The sequence below is a fragment of the Vombatus ursinus genome, unplaced genomic scaffold (assembly GCF_900497805.2).
Source record: "Vombatus ursinus unplaced genomic scaffold, bare-nosed wombat genome assembly UNPS02005459.1, whole genome shotgun sequence".
Lineage (NCBI taxonomy): Eukaryota > Metazoa > Chordata > Mammalia > Diprotodontia > Vombatidae > Vombatus > Vombatus ursinus.
In genome coordinates, this window is record NW_020945237.1 from 1,632,360 (window position 1) to 1,650,091 (window position 17,732).

Below are 17,732 nucleotides of genomic sequence, written 5' to 3' on the forward strand. Positions count from 1 at the left end.
GGCCAAATGGAAAAGGCGATACCAATAAATAAATAAATAAAAACCCAACTCCTTAAAATATACAATTGGCCAGATGGAAAAGGAAGTACAAAAGCTAAAGATTTAAAAGTTAGAATTGGGCAAGTAAAAGTTAATGGCTCTATGAGACACCAAGAATCAATCAAATAAATTCAAAAGAATAAAAAAATAGAAGAAAATGTAAAATATCTCATTGGAAAGACAACTGATCTGAAAATCAGATCTAGGAGAGACAATGTCAGATTCATTGGACTACTTGAAAGCCATAATCAAAATAAGGATCCTGGACAGCATCTTTCAAGAAATTATCAAAGAAAACTGCCCTGATATCCTGGAAGCAGAGGGCAAAATTAGCATTGAAAGAATACACTGATCACCTCAGGAAAGAGATCCCAAAATAAAAACTCCAAGGAACATTACAACAAAATTTCAGAACTATCTGATCAATGAAAAACAACTGCAAATGGCTGTAAAGAAACAATTCAAATATTGGGGAGTCACAATCAGGATTACATAGGACTTTGCAACCACAACATTAAAGGATCAGCGGTCATGGAACATGATATTCCAGAAGGCAAAGGAACTAGGACAACAACCAAGAATCACCTACCTGGCAAAATTAAGCATAACACTTCAAGGGAAAAAATTGTCATTCAATGAAATAGGATTTCAAGCTTTCATAGGAAGACCAAAATTGAACAAGAAAATTTGATCTCCAATATCAGGACTCAAGAGAAGCCTAAAAAGGGAAAAGAAAACATAAGGGATTCAATGGAGCTGAACTGTTTATATCCCCACATGGAAAGATATACTTGTAATTCTTAAAAATTGTACCACTAATAGTACAGCTAAAAGGAATATACATAGACAGAAGGTATGGGTATAAGGTGAATTTGAGGAAATGACTTAAAAAATAATTAAGGGATGAGAAAGAGAAGTACACTGGGTACAGAAGGGAGAGTTAGAATGGGGTAAAATATTTCATATGAAGAGATGTAAAAAACTTATTACAGTGGAAGGAAAGATGGGAGGGTGGATAATGGGCATCACTTGAACCTTACTCTCATCAGTACTGGCTCAAAGAGTAGTCAAATGTAAAAATCTATCTTACCCAACAAGAAAGTAGGAGGGGAGGAGATTAAATTAAGTGGGGGGACTGACAGAAGAAAGGGCAGACTAGGGGAGGAGACAGACAGAAACAAAACAATGTCAAAGAGAGAAAGGGTGAGAGGCGAGAGAGGACAAACAGGAGGAAAAAAAGGATGGAGGGAAATGCAGTTATTAATCATAACTGTGAATGTCAATAGGATGAACTTTTCCATAAAATGGAAGCAGATAGCAGAGTGAATCCAAAAATGTATTGTTTGCAAGAAACATACTTGAGGGGCAGCTAGGTGGCGCAGTGGATAGAGCACGAGCCCTGAAGTCAGGAGGACCCGAGTTCAAATACAGCTTCAGACCAAACACTTGACACTTACTAGCTGTGTGACCCTGGGCAAGTCACTTAACCCCAATTGCCTAAAAAAAAAAAAACAAAAAAAAAAACAGAAAGAAAAAAAGATACTTGAAGCAGAGAAACAGAGTAAAGGTAAGCGGCTGGAGCACAATCTATTATGCTTCAGTTGAAGTAAAAAAAGCAGGGGTAGCAATCTTGATCTCAGACAAAGCAAAAGTAAAAATAGACCTAATTAAAAGAGATAAGTAAAGAAACTATTTCTTGCTAAAAAGTACCATAGACAATGAAGTAATATCAATACTAAACATACAGGCACTAAGTGGTATAGCATCCAAATTCTTAAAAAAGAAGTTAAGTGAGTTACAGGTTCATGACCAAACAAGACATAGACAGCATTACAAAATGTAAAACGGATAATTTTGATATTAAATTAAAAAGCCCTTGCATAAACAAAATCTATGCAACTAAGATTAGAAGGAAAGCGTAAAGCTGGAAAACAATCTTTATAGCAAGTGTCTCTGATAAAGGCTACATTTCTCAAATATACAGAGAACTGAGTCAAATTTATTAAGAATCTACAAGCCCTTCCCCAATTGATAAATGGTCAAAGGATATGAACATGCAGTTTTCAAATGAAGAAACCAAAGATATCTATAGGCATATGAAGAAGTGCTCTAAGTCACTTTTATTAGAGAAATGCAAATTAAAATAACTCTGAGGTACCACCTCACACCTATCAGATTGGTTGATATGACAAAGAGGGAACATGATGTTGAAGAGGATGTGGGAAAATTGGAACCCTAAAGCACCGTTGGTGGAAACTGATCCAACCATTCTGAAGAGTCATTTGGAACTATGTCCAAAGGGCAATCAAATTGTCCATACCCTTTGATTCAGCAATACCACTACTATGTATCCCAAGGAGATTATAAAAAAGGGAAAAGGACCTGTATTTGCAAATATATGTATAGCAGATCTTTTCGTGGTGGCAAAATATTGGAAATGGAAGGGATGCCCATCAACTAGGGAATGGCTGAACAAGCTATAGTATATGAATGTAACAGAATACTAGTGTGCAACAAGAAATGATGAACAGGCAGATTTCAGAAAAACCTGGAAAGACTTGTATGAACTGATACAAAGTGAAATGAGCAGAACCAGGAAAACACTCTACATAGTATCAGCAACATTGTGTGATGATCAACTATGAATGACTCAGTTCTTAGCAACGCAATGATCCAAGACAAATAGAAAGGACTCAAGAAGAAAAATGCTATCCACATCCAGATAACAGAAGTGATGGACTCTGAATGAAGATCAAAGCATACTTTTTTCACTTACTTTATTCTTTTTCGTTTTTTTCTTTTGATCTGTTTCTTCTTTCGTAACTGTGATTGATGTGGAAATATATTTTACGTGATAGCACATGTATAACCTATATCAAATTGCTTGCCACTTTGAGAAAAGGGGAGAGGAGGGAGAAAAATTTGGAACTCAAAATCTTGTAAAAATGAATGCTAAAAATTGTCTTGACACGTAATTGGGAAAAAAAAAGTCTATTAAAAAAAAAAGGAAATAGTGCTGTTCTTTCCCATCTATAGATAAGCCCTTTGAAAACAAAGTCACCGACCAAAGGACTTAGAATCTCTGTGGCCAGATGAATGAGATCATGCCAAGTCATGGCCATCATGAAAGAGAAAACAATACTTAACCCAAACAAAAAAGTTGGTTTCCGAAGATTCTGAAATTTGGTTATGGGTCACATAACCAAAATCAGCTAGCATTTATCCAGGGCTTTAAGGTGTGAAAGGAAGAGTTTTCTTGGCACATTCTGGAAATCTTTGGGCATGTGTATCAGAGAGCACCACATGCTGCTGCTGCTTCTAAATCATTCAACTCCAATGGCTCCTTTCACCTCTGGGATCAAACATAAAATTCCTTGTTTGGCATTCAGAATCCTCCATAAGCAGGCCTCTTATTTCTCCACCTTACTCTTCTTCATATATGGTGATCCAGTGACACCAGCGTCCTTGTTGTCCCCTGCACAAACATCTTCCAAGTCTGGGCCTTTTTCACTGGCTGTCTCCAGCGCCTAGAACTCTCTCCCTCCTCAACACTACCTCTTAGCTTCCTTAGATTCTTTCAAGTCCTAACCAAAACCCTACCTTCTTCCCAGGACTTAAGTATAATGCCTGGAATATAGCAGGCATTTAATAAATGTTTATTACTGACTGACTAACCTTCTACAGGATTCCCCTTGAGGTTAGTGCCTTCTGTCGTCTCCAATTTATCCTTTATCCATCTTATTTGTACATAATTGCATGTGGTTTTCCTCTTAGTCTGAGCTCTTTGAGAATGGGGGCTGTTTTTTTACATTTAAAAAAAAAAAACCAAAACCAAAACCAGCACTTCAGTGTCTAGAACATAGTAGGCACTAAGTAAATGCTTGTTAATTGTGGCAGAAAACAAGGCCAGGTGGGCAACCTGGGGAAAACACCATACTCTTATGCTATCATAGTTTCTTAGCAAAGAGCTAGCCAATTACTTTCTCCAGGCAAGCTTTTTTTTTTTTTTGCTTTATCAACACAGTCCACTACATTTACTCATTTAGATGTTATCTCAACTTTCTACTGTTCAAAGAATGGTCATAGATTGCCCTCCCCCACCCCTTAAAAGACAGGTGTAGCATAGCACAGGCCCATTCTGAGTAAGGCAGAACTTTGAGGCAACCATTCAAGTGGGCAGGTTGTTCTATCATAAAATGTTTTTCAGAAGCTCCTAAGATGTGAATATCTTTACTTCATTTAACAAACATTTATTAGGCACCTACTCTGAGTAAAACTGTTTTGTTGTGAGACCAAACGTAATGAGAGTCCAAATTCTGGTTGCTGGTTACTACTACCCATAGAAACAAGTCACAGCTTCTGAGCCAGTTTTCTCATCTAGGGATAAATAAGGGGATTGGACTAGATTATCTCTAAGGCCAGCCTCTGCCTTAAATTCTAAAGGTTATCATGTGCCTATCCAAACTACTTTGAGGGGCAGCTAGATGGCGCAGTGGATAAAGCTCCAGCCTTGGAGTCAGCAGGACCTGAGTTCAAATTTGGCCCCAAACATTTGACACTTATTAGCTGTGTGACCCTGAGCAAGTCACTTAACTCTGCCTCAACAAAACGAAACAAACAAAAAAACCTACTTTGAACATCAGGGAGTCAACGTCTTTGGCAAAAGGAGAGATATGAGGGTATCTTTTCCCATCTACCAACATCAAAGGTCTCATCACTAAATTTAAGGTCATGCTGAACTTTACTTTTTAGGTTTTTTTCCCCATGAAAACACCGAGTAGTTTTTGACTCTGAGAAGCATCCCAGGGCCAACTGTTTCTGATTATTGCAAAGCAGAAATTGATGAGATTTATAGACTTCATAGCCTAACACCAGGAGGGCAGGACACAAGCTTCACTAAACCTCTGTCCTCTCAGCCAGCACCCTGGATCTTCTGCACAGACCAAGAGCTTAATGTTTGTTACAAGAATGAGCAAACCTGTCTTCTACTTCTATCCATCATTAATGTCTAAAATAATTTGGGAGGGGGGCAGAAATGAGCTGAGGCTGGCAGATGAAAGAAGAGCCTTAAGACAGTGAATAAACTCATTTCTGGAAAAACAATACTTAAACATTTTACACACTACTAACGGAGAAGTTGCTTTATTTTTATGTAGCCTATTTTCTTTTAACAGTTTCACATATCCTTTCACACCTGTCTTTAGAAGAGACAGATATTGGGGATTATAACAGGGATAAATAAAAAAACAAGAACAAAAACAAAAAATAGAGAGGCTCATTTTTCAAAGGTCATCCAGCAATCAGTATACTAAAATAAAATTAGCCCCTCAGAGTTTGGGGATATCATCAGCCCTGGAGGGATTATATAGGCAAATCTTGAAGGCCAAAACCAATATTTTATAGAAACACATTTTTTTACCTCTTAGTGGCTCACATAGGGAATTACATGAGCAATCTCCATATTCGATGTTTAAATATGACATCTGGGCAATCCTTCAGCTGCCTCGGGCATAAGAGCTTCCACAAAAGTGAAGCAATTTACCTAATCGGGCAGAAGAACGCCACAGACAGCTCAACAGCAGAGGGTGAAATCAGATGTGACCAAGAAGCTTCTTGTTAGTTTGAATACTTTTTTTTTTTTTTACTATGAATCTGATGGAGAGAAGATCTTAAATATTCACAGACTGTACAGTGGAGTAAAGAGAATGCAGAATTTTGGGAGACTGGAAGACCTGTGCAGAAATACTGCTTCAGACTGAGTACTGGCCAAGACAAGGAACCTCTCAGCCTGCTTCCTCATCTGTAAAACAAAGTAGCAACTCCTACCCCACAGTAGTATTGTAACATCTATAAAATACTTCTTAAACATTAAAGTGTGACATAAAGAGGAGCTATCAGTATTATCATCAAGACATTTATGAATTTTTGTTGTTCAATCATTTTCAGTTGTGTCCAAATCTTCATGACCCCTAGTGGGTTTTTCTTGGCAAAGATATTGAAGTGGCTTGCCATTCCTTCTCCAGCTCATTTTACTGATGAGGAAACTGAGGCAGAGGACATTAAGTGACTTGCCTAGGGTCACACAGCTAGGAAGTATCTGAAGCTAGACTTGAACTCATGAAGATGAGTCCTCCTAACTCCAGGCCACGTGCTCTATCTACTGCACCACCTAGCTGCCCTACATATCAATACAAATATAAAGTATTTTATTTTTTTTTTGCTCCATCGAAAATAGGCATAATCTGGGAACAGCTAGGTGGTGCAGTGGATAGAGCACCAGCCCTGGAGTCAGGAGGACCTGAGTTCAAATCTGACCTCAGACACTTGACACTTAACTAGGTGGTGTGACCTTGGGCAAGTCACTTAATGCCACTGCCTAGCCCCCCCCCCCCAAACAGGCATAATCCTGGGCTTGGTGGTAGCCTCCCTCAAGGTGCAACATCACTAACATCCAAATCTCTACAACTCAAGTCTTTATGATGTGTAGTGTGTGTTTCTCTAGCTCTGTCTGATGAGAACACCTTCTTTAAGAAAACTCTTTATAGGCCACTCAATTCTTAGTTTTTAAACCAATGTACAAATAGACTTAGAAAAACTCAACATTCTAAAAAATGTGAGGGTCTCAGACCTTTCATGTAGAAATGTCAATCAGCCTGGGATGTATTAAAATAGTATTCTTAAAGATAAAATTTGCCTTTGCTGATTATTCCTCTGGAGCAGACATGTATCCCCCCTGGCAAAGGCCTGTAGTCCTGTTACACTATGGGGCTCAAAAAAAGGCTGTTAAGTTCCTGTTCCACAAACTCTCATTCAAGAACCTCAACATCCTTCGGGGGAAAATTCAGCCTATAGACAGACAGTTCCAAGGAGTGTGAGGAAAGAGGTGCAATGCAGCAGGAGTTGAAGATAGTATAGACCAGCTGTGATCAGAATATTTCAAATGCAGACTATCGATTGCACTGGTTTCCCATTATGAATTTCAGCTAAACTGTGAACAATTCAGAGCACTAACGTGAAAAGATACATTAACATGCCAGTTGTTTCTTTTTTATCCTAACCTCACTTCACAGCTATGGCATTTTCTACTCTGACTGTAGTCTGGGGTTCTTAGGGTTGTGCCATGGAAACCAAAGCTCTGACAGGTCCCACCTGGTCTGAAAGGAAGCCCCACAAAGGCACAAGCCTAGGAATGGCTGAGTGCTTCTGCTGTCTGAGGCTGAGACTGAGTCCAGAGACTGGGACTAGCCACCACCAGGTGGTTTTTTTGGTGACAGCCCTGTAGAACTTGAAGAATCTGTGTTGGTAGAAGAAATATCCATATCAATACCAACTAATCTTTTGAAGCACAGACTCGAATACATGAACTCTACATAATAACCAACATTTATAAAGGCATTTTCTTTGCATCAGGCACTGTACTAAAGCACTTTACAATTTTTTATTTCTTTTGATCCTCACAACTACCCTATGAACAGAGCTAGAGAAACACACACTACACATCATAAAGACTTGAGTTGTAGAGATTTGGATGTCAGTAATGTTGTACCTTGAGGGAGGCTACCACCAAGCCCAGGATTATGCCTATTTGGGGGGGGGGGGGGCTAGGCAGTGGCATTAAGTGACTTGTCCAAGGTCACACAGCTAGTTAAGTGTCAAGTGTCTGAGGTCAGATTTGAACTCAGGTCCTCCTGACTCCAGGGTGCTATTGTTACCCCCGTTTTACAGATGAGGAAATGGAATCGAACAGAGATGAAGTGACCTGACTTGTCCCGGGTCACACAGACATAGTATCTGAGGCCGGATTTGAATTCAGGTCTTCCTGACTCCAGGCCCAATACTCTATCCACTGCACCATCTAGCTGCCTCTAAACTGTAACAATGTAGATTTATAATTGGGCAAATATTAATAAAACACATCCACACACTTCCATGGCATTTTTTAAAAAGCATAAATTCTAAATTATAACCTAGCAAACAAGTCATTTTCAGAAAGAGTGCCCTAATTACAGCTAAAACTCATTCAGACTCTAGGAATATTTTTAAGTGTAGAAAGTTTACAATTCCATGTTGTCAGGAGCTGGAAACATATAAAATGCAACAAAATGGTTATCCAGTGAAATAAGGTAGTCTCATAGTGAGATATATGTGTGTGTACACATACACACAAATAAACATATGTAACATACAATACAAATTTTAAAAGAATTTAATTGAAACCATAGCGATAATTTAATCTTTTTTTTAATGATTCTGAAGGGACTTAATGATAAATTCAACATGTACAGAAGTGTCCATTAATTGGAGATTCAAATGTCTTGAGGTGTAACACTTTTATTTACTTATTATTTCTTATGTGTATGGTTTTATTTTTTTATTTTTGCTATCCAACTAGACTACATACTCTGGTAGCACTATAGTGGAAAACCTTGGATTTGGAATACAAAGACACAGGTTCAAATCTTACCCCTGGTACTTACTTTTCTGGGCTTCAACTAAACAATCTTTCAAATAAACAACCTCTCAGGCCCCTTCCATATATATAAAAATAAACACACGATTCTTCATCTTTTACTTTAAGGCATATGGTACATGCTTAATGCCTGACGGATAGAACGCTACAGACTGTGCCTGCTGCTGCTGACTCCCACCGGGAAGAGCAATGAGACATGAGTGCTCCACAGGTCAGATATCCAACGTTATTACTCAGCCTATCAGTTTAATATGGAATGGAGGGAAAAAAGAAAGGGAGGGAGGGGCTGTCTGTTTTCTGTTCAATTCTCCCCACGAGATGTGAATGACCAATGACAACAAGGTGCTACAGCAAACAGACAAGGAAGACCTACCTATGTCTTTGTAGATATCACATCTGTTACTTTGGTAAAATGTTTATTAGGGTTTATTAATAAGAAATATATACCATGTTGCTAAGAATACAGGATCTACCCTCAGTTGAGTTGTCAGTTACTCAGCATAAGTGGAGAAAACATTTATTTTTTTCCATGGAGTTTCTGCATTTCAGCCTAAAAAAATGAAACTTGGTACTAACATTTAATAATTAGATTTTAATCCTTAGAAACCATATGTAACTTTTTACAGAATGTCCATCTTCATTAAGTCTCAGATTTTCACTTGTAACAGGTACTTTTAAAATATTTTTAGGACCGAACAAACCAAAACTGATTAGGTGAATGGCTACAATCAATAACAAACACGTAAATATATGGATACCAGCAGTTACGCTTCAGCCTCTCACACCGAAAGGCATAATTAATACAGTTCAAAAAGATGAGCATTTGTGTTTCTCATAAAAACAGATTTTAAAAGCACCTATTAATGATCTGTAACTCTTCTATAATTTAATACAATCTTGTAAATACAAAAAATTACAATTAAAAAGTCCACACAATTAAAAAAATCAATCAGAGAACCCTTCCGTAAAGTGAAACTATAGTAAACTAGGTGAATAAGCAGTCACCATTCACCCAACAGAAACTGTTACTTGCCCTAGGGGAATGGCTTTTTAAATGTCAATTAACATACTGATAAAAAAGAATTTTCATTTCAGATGCTAGAGACACCTGCATGTGTTTGCAAAGTTTGAAAATTCAAAGAAAAATCATCAATGATCTCTCCTGAGAGACTGATACAATGTGGGCAGCCCAGTTACTGCAGGGTCACATCACTTTCACAAACTGTCCCCCAATATCATGGGGTTGGCGACTTGTTGGAAGGATTTAAAAAAAAAAAGACTCCAAAGGCCACATAGTGGAGAATAAAAAACACTAATTAGTTTATAAATAGAAACCAAATTAATCCCATCATGCTGGAAGACACTTCAAATGCATGATATCAGCCTCATGAACTGGTCCAGAATGTAATGAGACAAATGGAAGTAGTTTAAGTAATAAATGTTTAATCAAAGAATTTTACATATTATTAACAGCATTCATTTGGCCAAACATCTACATGTTTGTAGAATCCTACTGTATATAAAGTGGGAATGTATCAAGTATAGACTATGAAAGTGCAAATAACAATTCAAGGTTAGAGTAATTTTTACATTATAAAATTAACTTGTTTACAAAATAGGCTTTGCCAAACTTTTTCTGAATCATTAAGTCAATGACTGTGGTGTTTTTAAAATGTGTACCAAGAAAATACAAATTGAGTGATAGTTTTCATGCTCAGGAAAGATAGAACAGCACAGAAACAAAGGCTATACCGAACCGCCTAAAACAAGTTAGACACGACTCAGGACCCGCCATGTTCTCTAACTTCACAGAGAGCCCTCGGACCAGTAGTCTTACTGCAGCTTTACAAGACATCTCAGTGCGATACAGAGTATCTTTGTGACCTTTTAGTGAGAAATTACAACTCAAAGAAATTATTGGTTCTTAATGTCAGTTTAAAATAAATCTGTAAAAATTCTGCAGTGGACTATTTCAGGTAATCTTATAGTATTTCACCAGGGATAAAACTGCTATTTTCCCAAAATAACCTTAACAGGAACATCAATATTACCATATATTATGATACTGTAGACAAAATGAATCTCTTCTCAAAAATAAGTTTAAAAGGATGAACACTGATATTTTAATAAAAGAACTAGTGTTAATGTGGATTTGTCATCTCTATGTCAAAGTAATAGTCCCATATAGTTGATGCTAGGAAATTCCTTTAAATCTGAGGAATGTTTTAACAGCTAATATAATATCCTGCCCACACGATCTTGGGGAAAAAGATTTCAAAAGCAGGATCTGAGTGAAACAATAATTAAAAAACTTCACTGTTACATACAGGTACTCCACAATATGTATGTAGTTTTTTTTTTTTACCCAGTCTAGTACTTGCCTGTATATATTCCTTAGTGAAAATCTGATGTCTATAGGTCTCTGGTAATGATCTAGCAAAACATAAAATGGAGTGCTGCCTATCTATTTTGTGTATGTTATGCTAGTCTGGATTATATGTAAGTAAAACAGCCATTCCAACAATTTACTCTAGTTGTAATTACATACTGTACCATTGTATGTTATTTACCACTAAGACCAATATTTTCTTCACAGTAAGACACTGATAACTAGGAAGTCTGATTTTTTTTTTTTGAAACACTAAACAGTAATCACAGCAAATGAATATTGTGCAATTAAACAAATACATCTCAGTGTTTGCTCTTTAGGCAAACGAACTGAATGGACATTGAGTTGTTCTATTTACTGTAAAGGCAAGGCCATGGGTGGTTTTATGGAGGTCATCGCAATTCATAGCATAGTTACTCCAGAACACACACTGAAATTTGAATTACTCACTTATTTAACTGGCAACGATCCACTGAGGTTAGGCAAAGGCACAGTAACATGTTGCGCAGGATGTCTTATTGACTTTTTTCCTTAAATAATTGTGGGATTGACTATAATTCATGAAAACTCCACTTTCCCTCTATTTTATAAAATATTTACCATTAAAAGTAATTGCACCCATTAGTAAGTAGAATGCATTGTAAAATTGTGAAAACAAAGAACTATGATTGCACTTCCATTAAAGTGTCTCTTAAAATACAGCACCGCTGTTGCTAATCAACTGTATTTTAATATTAAAATAAACTGTTTTTAACAGCAGCATTAGGTTTAGTTAACTTAAGCTACAGGCTACATTTCTTTAAATGCAGTCTCCATGGCAATAAAAGCCCAATGAATTTCAAACTATCACTGCTACCACTCGGCACCTTTTACTCCAAAGAATCACGAGATTGCCTTGGTGCCCTAAAGGCCACTGAACACTTGTCTCTCTAGTTAGACATCCGGCTAGTCAGTTTGGCACGTTTGGACTGTAAAGAGGCATGAAAAAATCTTTGATTTATGTGAAAATAAAACTTATGACATTGTTGTGGATGCAGCATTAAAGAGAAGCTGCAGATATTCTCAAATCACGCTGCTGGTTTAAAATCAAAAGATGATGAAAATGCAAAAATGTTACAATAAAGCACAAAAATTAGAAAATGAAGGCTAGACATTATTAGGTTTGTCAAGAGAACTTCTAAAATGGAGGAAAACTATTTCTTAGGAAAAACCACCAAAAGATTCAGAGAGTAAGCCTTTAATTTATACTTTCAAATTAATTTTGCCAACCTACGGCTAAACAGAGCCTGCCATTTTCTTGGGAATGTGGAACGCAAACTACTTGTTCCTTTTTTGTCAGAGAAAAAGGAAAAATGCTACCCAATGAAATGCAAAGGAAATTCCTTGAAAGGTTCAAATTGAAAAGGGAACGACCATCGGGATGGAACGAGCGCCAACGTATTCAGTCCCGTCAGTGGTTTACAACTGAGTTGGAATCAAGTGGATAAAGTCTCCACGATAAGCACTAGACGTAGTATACCCGTTGGTGATTGCTGCCTATTTGGTTCCCAAGGTAACACATGCAGTTCATACCAAACGCACTTGTTCAGCCCATTCTTCTAAGGTTTGATCAGTCTGACTTGAAGCGTCTTCGACGGGATCCACGCTGTGGGCTGCTTCGCTAGCACCCGTGCCGGCGGCAGATCCTACTTCTCTAATTTCCTCAGAATGATTTTCTTCTGCTTGGGACCCTCGGGCATCACTTACAGCAGCATCCTCAAAGAGGACGTGTTCTGCTGGCAGCCCCTGACCAGCACCTCTCATGCCGAGTGGTCCTCCTGACTCACCGTCTGCACACGGCAGCTGGGAATCGTCACTGGTTTCTGGCGTTGCAGAAGGAATCAGAGCAATCGTCTGGGGGTTCATGTCATGAAACCAGGCCATGATATTGCCCAGGAGGTTTTCGTTCAGGTTGGAGTCCTGGTTGGCTGAGTCGGGGTCACTAGATATCGGATAGAATTCACTTCTTGCATCCTCGATAGCGTGTGAACTAAGGCCATCAGCAGAATGTGGATAGCTTTCTGTGCTCAGTCTCATGACACTTTCCCTAAGTTCCAACAGCTCTGAACTGCTTAAAGCAGCCCTAGGGTTATCTACATTCATGGGGATGGTGTCCAGCCTTGTGGGGAGAGAAGTTCCTATAGCTCCTAATGATGCCTCATTGTGTAGAAAGTCTCTAGTTTCCTCATCAATAGACAGCCCAGACTCTTGCAAAGACAATTGTATAGCAAGCAGTATATTTGGATCATCTTCATCCAGGGAGCTCAGAGCCTTTAAAACAAAAAATTTATTTATGTGTGTGTACACACACACACACACACACACACACACACAGAATACAATTACTTCAACAGTATGACAAAAGAAAAAATTACAATCTCATCAAGAAAATTACCAACTTTTAAAAATGTGTTTAAAATTTTATATTTATGGAAGAGAAGCCTTTTTTCCCTCAAATCTCACCATAATTTTTCCTTGCTCACCTTAGAAAACCCCCAGAAAATCTACAGAAACGACTGTAAAAAAAACTTGGGAAGAACTAGATCTTTTCTCCCAGACCCTCCAGTCCTATAACTCTCTTCCAAATAAAAGTCTGAGAATAAAATCTAAGAATCGAGAGCAAAGTTAAGGAAAGGAAAAGCAAAGGTGAGGCTGGAGGAGGTACCTGCAGTGAGTCCTGGTTTTCAGAACGACTCACGGGGGTGTACTCCTGAACGGAAGAGCTGTGTAGAACGCTCAGGGAAGCTGAGCTCACCAGAGAAGCGCCATGTCTTCTGCTGCTGCTGCCACCTTCTTGTGTATCTAGCCAAAGCAATTTGTACCAAAGAAAATTGGGCCTCAGATATAATTTAGTGAGATTATCACTGAATATTATTAGCAAGGGTAAAGAATCTCATCATCTTCCCCCCTCAACTAACTCAACCTCTTCCCAGACTTTCTTATCAGTGCAGAGTACCGTCATTTTTCTAGTTATTCAGGCTCGGGACCTCAATGGCAGCCTTGACCCCTCACCATATGCACTGAATCAACCACCAAATCTTGTCTGTCTAACTCTACAACGCCTCTTACGCAACCCCCTTCTCTTCACCTTCGCAGACAGGATAACCCCTGGACTTCTGCGAGGGCCCCCTCATTGATGGCCTTGCTTTGAGTCTCCCTGCCCCCACTGCCCTCCACACAGGCTCAAAGATGTTCTTCAAAAACAGTTCTGGTCCTATCTACAAATGCCAGTGGCTCCTTTACATCTCCTCTGTTTAGCATCTGAAGGTCTTTACAACTTGGTCCCATGCTGCCTTTCTAACCCTCTTCCTCTGTTTTCCACACCCTCTGGACCAGCCACACTGGCCCATTTGCTGCTTTTCACACAACACGTCATCTCCCTTTCTGATGTTTTTGCTCTGAAATGCTCTTCCTAGTGACCTCTGCTTTTCGGAATCTTTGGCTTTCTTCCTCGTCCCAAGTGCTACCTTTCTGTATACTACCCCCGCCTTTTATTTTCTTTGGATGTGTTTTCTTTTTCAAAATTCAATTTGATTTTTTAGCCCCAAATTCTCTCCCCCACCCACTGAGAAAGCAAGATAAACAAAATCTGTGTACACTCAAGAAAAACAAATCCCCAAATTAGCCATGTCCAAAAAAAAGAGCCTCAACCTGAACTCTGAATCCATCAGCTATATCTGGAAATGGAGAGCATTTTTCTTGCCACAGACCCTCTGAAACTGTGCCTGGCTCCACTGTATTGATCAGAGGTTTAAAGTCTTTCAGAGTTGCCTGTTTTTATAACAGTACTATTGTTTAGATTGTTCTCCAGGTTCTGCTTATCACTTCACTTTACAACAATGCACGTGAATCTTTCATTTCTTACAGCACAATAACATTTCATCACATATAAGACATACACACAAATGTCTACCCCATGACTTGTTCAACCATTTCCCAATTGAGGAGTCCCTCCTTCTACCTCCTGTAAACCTCCATGTCTTGCTTGGTCATGAACTCTTCCCTATCCATGGATTTGACAGGTAATTTCTTCCATGCTACTGTTTATGATGTTCCTGTCTAAATCATGTACCTGTTGGAAGCCTGTCTTACTATACTTTGTGATGTGTTGATCGATACGGAGTTCTGCCAGACTGCTTCCCAGTGTGCCCTACAGTTTTTGTTGAAGAGTGAGGTGATGATGACAATGATAATAATAATAATGGTTAGCATTTATATAGTACCTACTCTTTCTGTGCTAAGCATTTTATAAGTATCATCTCATTTGAGCCTCACAAGAACCCTATTATTATCCCAAGTTTACTGGTAACTGAGGCAAACAGAGTAAGTGACTTATCCAAAGTAACAAAGCGAGTAAGTATTCAAGGTCAGATATGAGCCTAGGTCTTCCTGACTCCAGGCCCAGTATTCTATCCACTGCGCCATCTGGCTGAGTTCTTTGGGTTTATCAAACACTATGTATGTATTTTCCATGTATGTATTGTCTTCCCCTGTTAGAATGTAAGCTTTATGAAGGCAGGGAATGTTTTATTTTTGCCTTTGTCTCCTTAATAGCTAGCACAGTGCTGGACACCTAAGAGTCACATAATGCTTGACTGGTCTAACAGTCTTGCTTTTCAGATGAAGAATTTGAGGCCCCAAAACGTTAGGTCCAAAGAGATGACTTGTTTGGAAGAAAAACTAAACAACACAAAATCTATGGTATAAATGGGGATATTCCCACAACACACTCCATCTATTCCTGTCTTTGAACCCTCAATTTCCCCTGCCTGCAATGTCTTCTTCCCAATCCCCATTCTTCTCTGCTCATTCCCACTTGTTCCTCAAGGCTCTTCTCAAGCTCTCCTGTTTAATAAACCTCCCTGATTTTTCAATCCTAACATGCTCCCAACTGTCTTCTTTTTCCTCCCTCCCCTTACATTCCATTTTATATTGCGAAAGCAGTCTAAGCCACAGCTGTGTTCATGTATTTCTCCTTGGTACCAAACTTTTAAAGGCTCCTCAAAGAAGAACTGAAATGAATGGTGCCATTTAAATATCGAGTGTTTTCGATCTGTGGCACTCAACACAAACAAATGACACTGAGGCCTTTTCCCATGCAGCTGCTGGGCTCATCACAGCAGGTGCAGAATTTGAAAAGGAGGCTTGGAAATGAACATACCTAAAGTGCTCTCACTTGGCTCCTCAGGATCGGGAGTATTACTAAGCAGACTGTGCATGTCTCCTCGTCGCCGCTGTCGATGCCTTCTCCGATACTGAAATTCAGCATATTCCTGCATAAACCAAAGGTTATAAAATACAGGGGAGCATGCAATAATTTTTGTTAAAAAAAAAAAAGAGGGGGGGAGAAGCACACTTTTTTTCCTAGAAAAAAAAGTGTGATTTTATATTTGTAATATAAAATCACCTGTCTTCACAAAAATGTGGAATTTTATCATGCAAAGAAAATGGAACTTAAAATAAGATGCGCCAAATAGCCCAAGATATCAAATAAAGAAAATGAAACAGCCAGCAAAAAGGCCTGCAGAAACTTGAATACTTGCAAACTCCAGTTCTGGATAGCAAGTTGTGCCAGATTCTCTGTTGATCTAAAAGGCACTGCTATCTAACGTGGGGAAAGCGGCATCATTCTAACAACAACTAGTTCTGGACAGGGCTTTCCAGTGGTTGACTGCTAAGTAGGAGCATTCATTTTGGAGGGACCACTAGTGAGTGAGTGCTTAATATACCTGAAAGTGTGAATATGACACAGGTAAGCAGGGCAAAGAGAATAGTTAACTTCATTTACTGGGTACTTAGTTTTTGCCACTATACTGGCACAGGACTTAAAGATGGAAGATACTATAGAGATCATTTGGTCTCATCTCTGTATTTTACAGGTGTGGAAACTGAGGCCCAGAAAAGTTAAATGACTTGCTCAAGGTCACAGGTAGTATTTAGTGTCTAGTGCCCTTTCTACTACACAACAGCTATACTTTCAGATGATGAACTAATTATAAACTCCAGGGCTATGCCTATACTCTAGTTTCAATAAAATGTTTTAAATGGAAAAGGGTCCTGATGTTTAAAATATAATATCACTTGGTGCATTAGTATTAGCAGAGATGAGAACATTAACAGTAGCCACCTCACGGAACTGTTTTTAACAGAAGACTCAGCATCTATCCCTGCCTGCCCTGGCCAGCACACAAGGAATACAATTTACACGAGGAGCAGGAAAAATCCCCTGCTACCCAACTGCTGGCTACCTGTTCCTCCAGGTGCTTTAGGTTTCTAAACCAAGTCTAAGGGCCTAACCTAAGTCTACCATGACAGTGGAAGAGCAATTTGTGAATCTGCTTATTCCACAGCATATATGAAATAATAAGAGGTAATATGTAGGCTCATTTACCAAACTCATCAGAGTATAACAGAGAAATAATGAGATTTGTGATAAATCAAAGCTACCTAAGGATTTTCAACAAGTGCACACACAAGGGGAAGTTTAACATAAATGAAACAAATTACATTTTACGTCCAAGTTCAAGTATTTCTGTGGCTGTTTGAGAAAATAATTGAGTCATTCCACTTTCTGCATATGTGGTTAAACCTATTCCATCTAAACTAAAAGACATGAGTCTGATTTTAGGTGAGCTGTGTCTTTGTAAATCAGGAATGAAATCAAGAGAGATTCTAGGAGGACCTGGTGCTAAAGATGGTTTTAGGGAGAGGGCTTGAAAAGCTCTGCTTCTGCCACTGATTCACCCAGGTACTCCTGGGTTCTACTCTAATCCTATTTTGGTGAAATGAAGCCGC

The 17,732-nt window shown here is 38.7% G+C and overlaps 1 protein-coding gene across 2 annotated transcripts in view; it reads right to left on the reverse strand.

Moving 5' to 3' along the window:
- Positions 1–9,086: 9,086 nt before the first annotated feature.
- Positions 9,087–17,732, reverse strand: part of ANKIB1 (ankyrin repeat and IBR domain containing 1) — a 144,366-nt gene continuing 135,720 nt past the window's right edge. The window contains exons 18-20 of one of the 2 annotated variants that reach the window (XM_027847951.1): positions 16,099–16,192; positions 13,603–13,739; positions 9,087–13,208 (exon numbers count right to left, since the gene is read on the reverse strand). In XM_027847951.1, the coding sequence (XP_027703752.1) occupies positions 12,465–13,208; positions 13,603–13,739; positions 16,099–16,192 (975 nt within the window). In that variant the 3' untranslated portion in view covers positions 9,087–12,464. Of the gene's footprint in view, positions 13,209–13,602; positions 13,740–16,098; positions 16,211–17,732 lie in introns of both variants that reach the window. The other variant, XM_027847950.1, reaches the window with a different exon arrangement.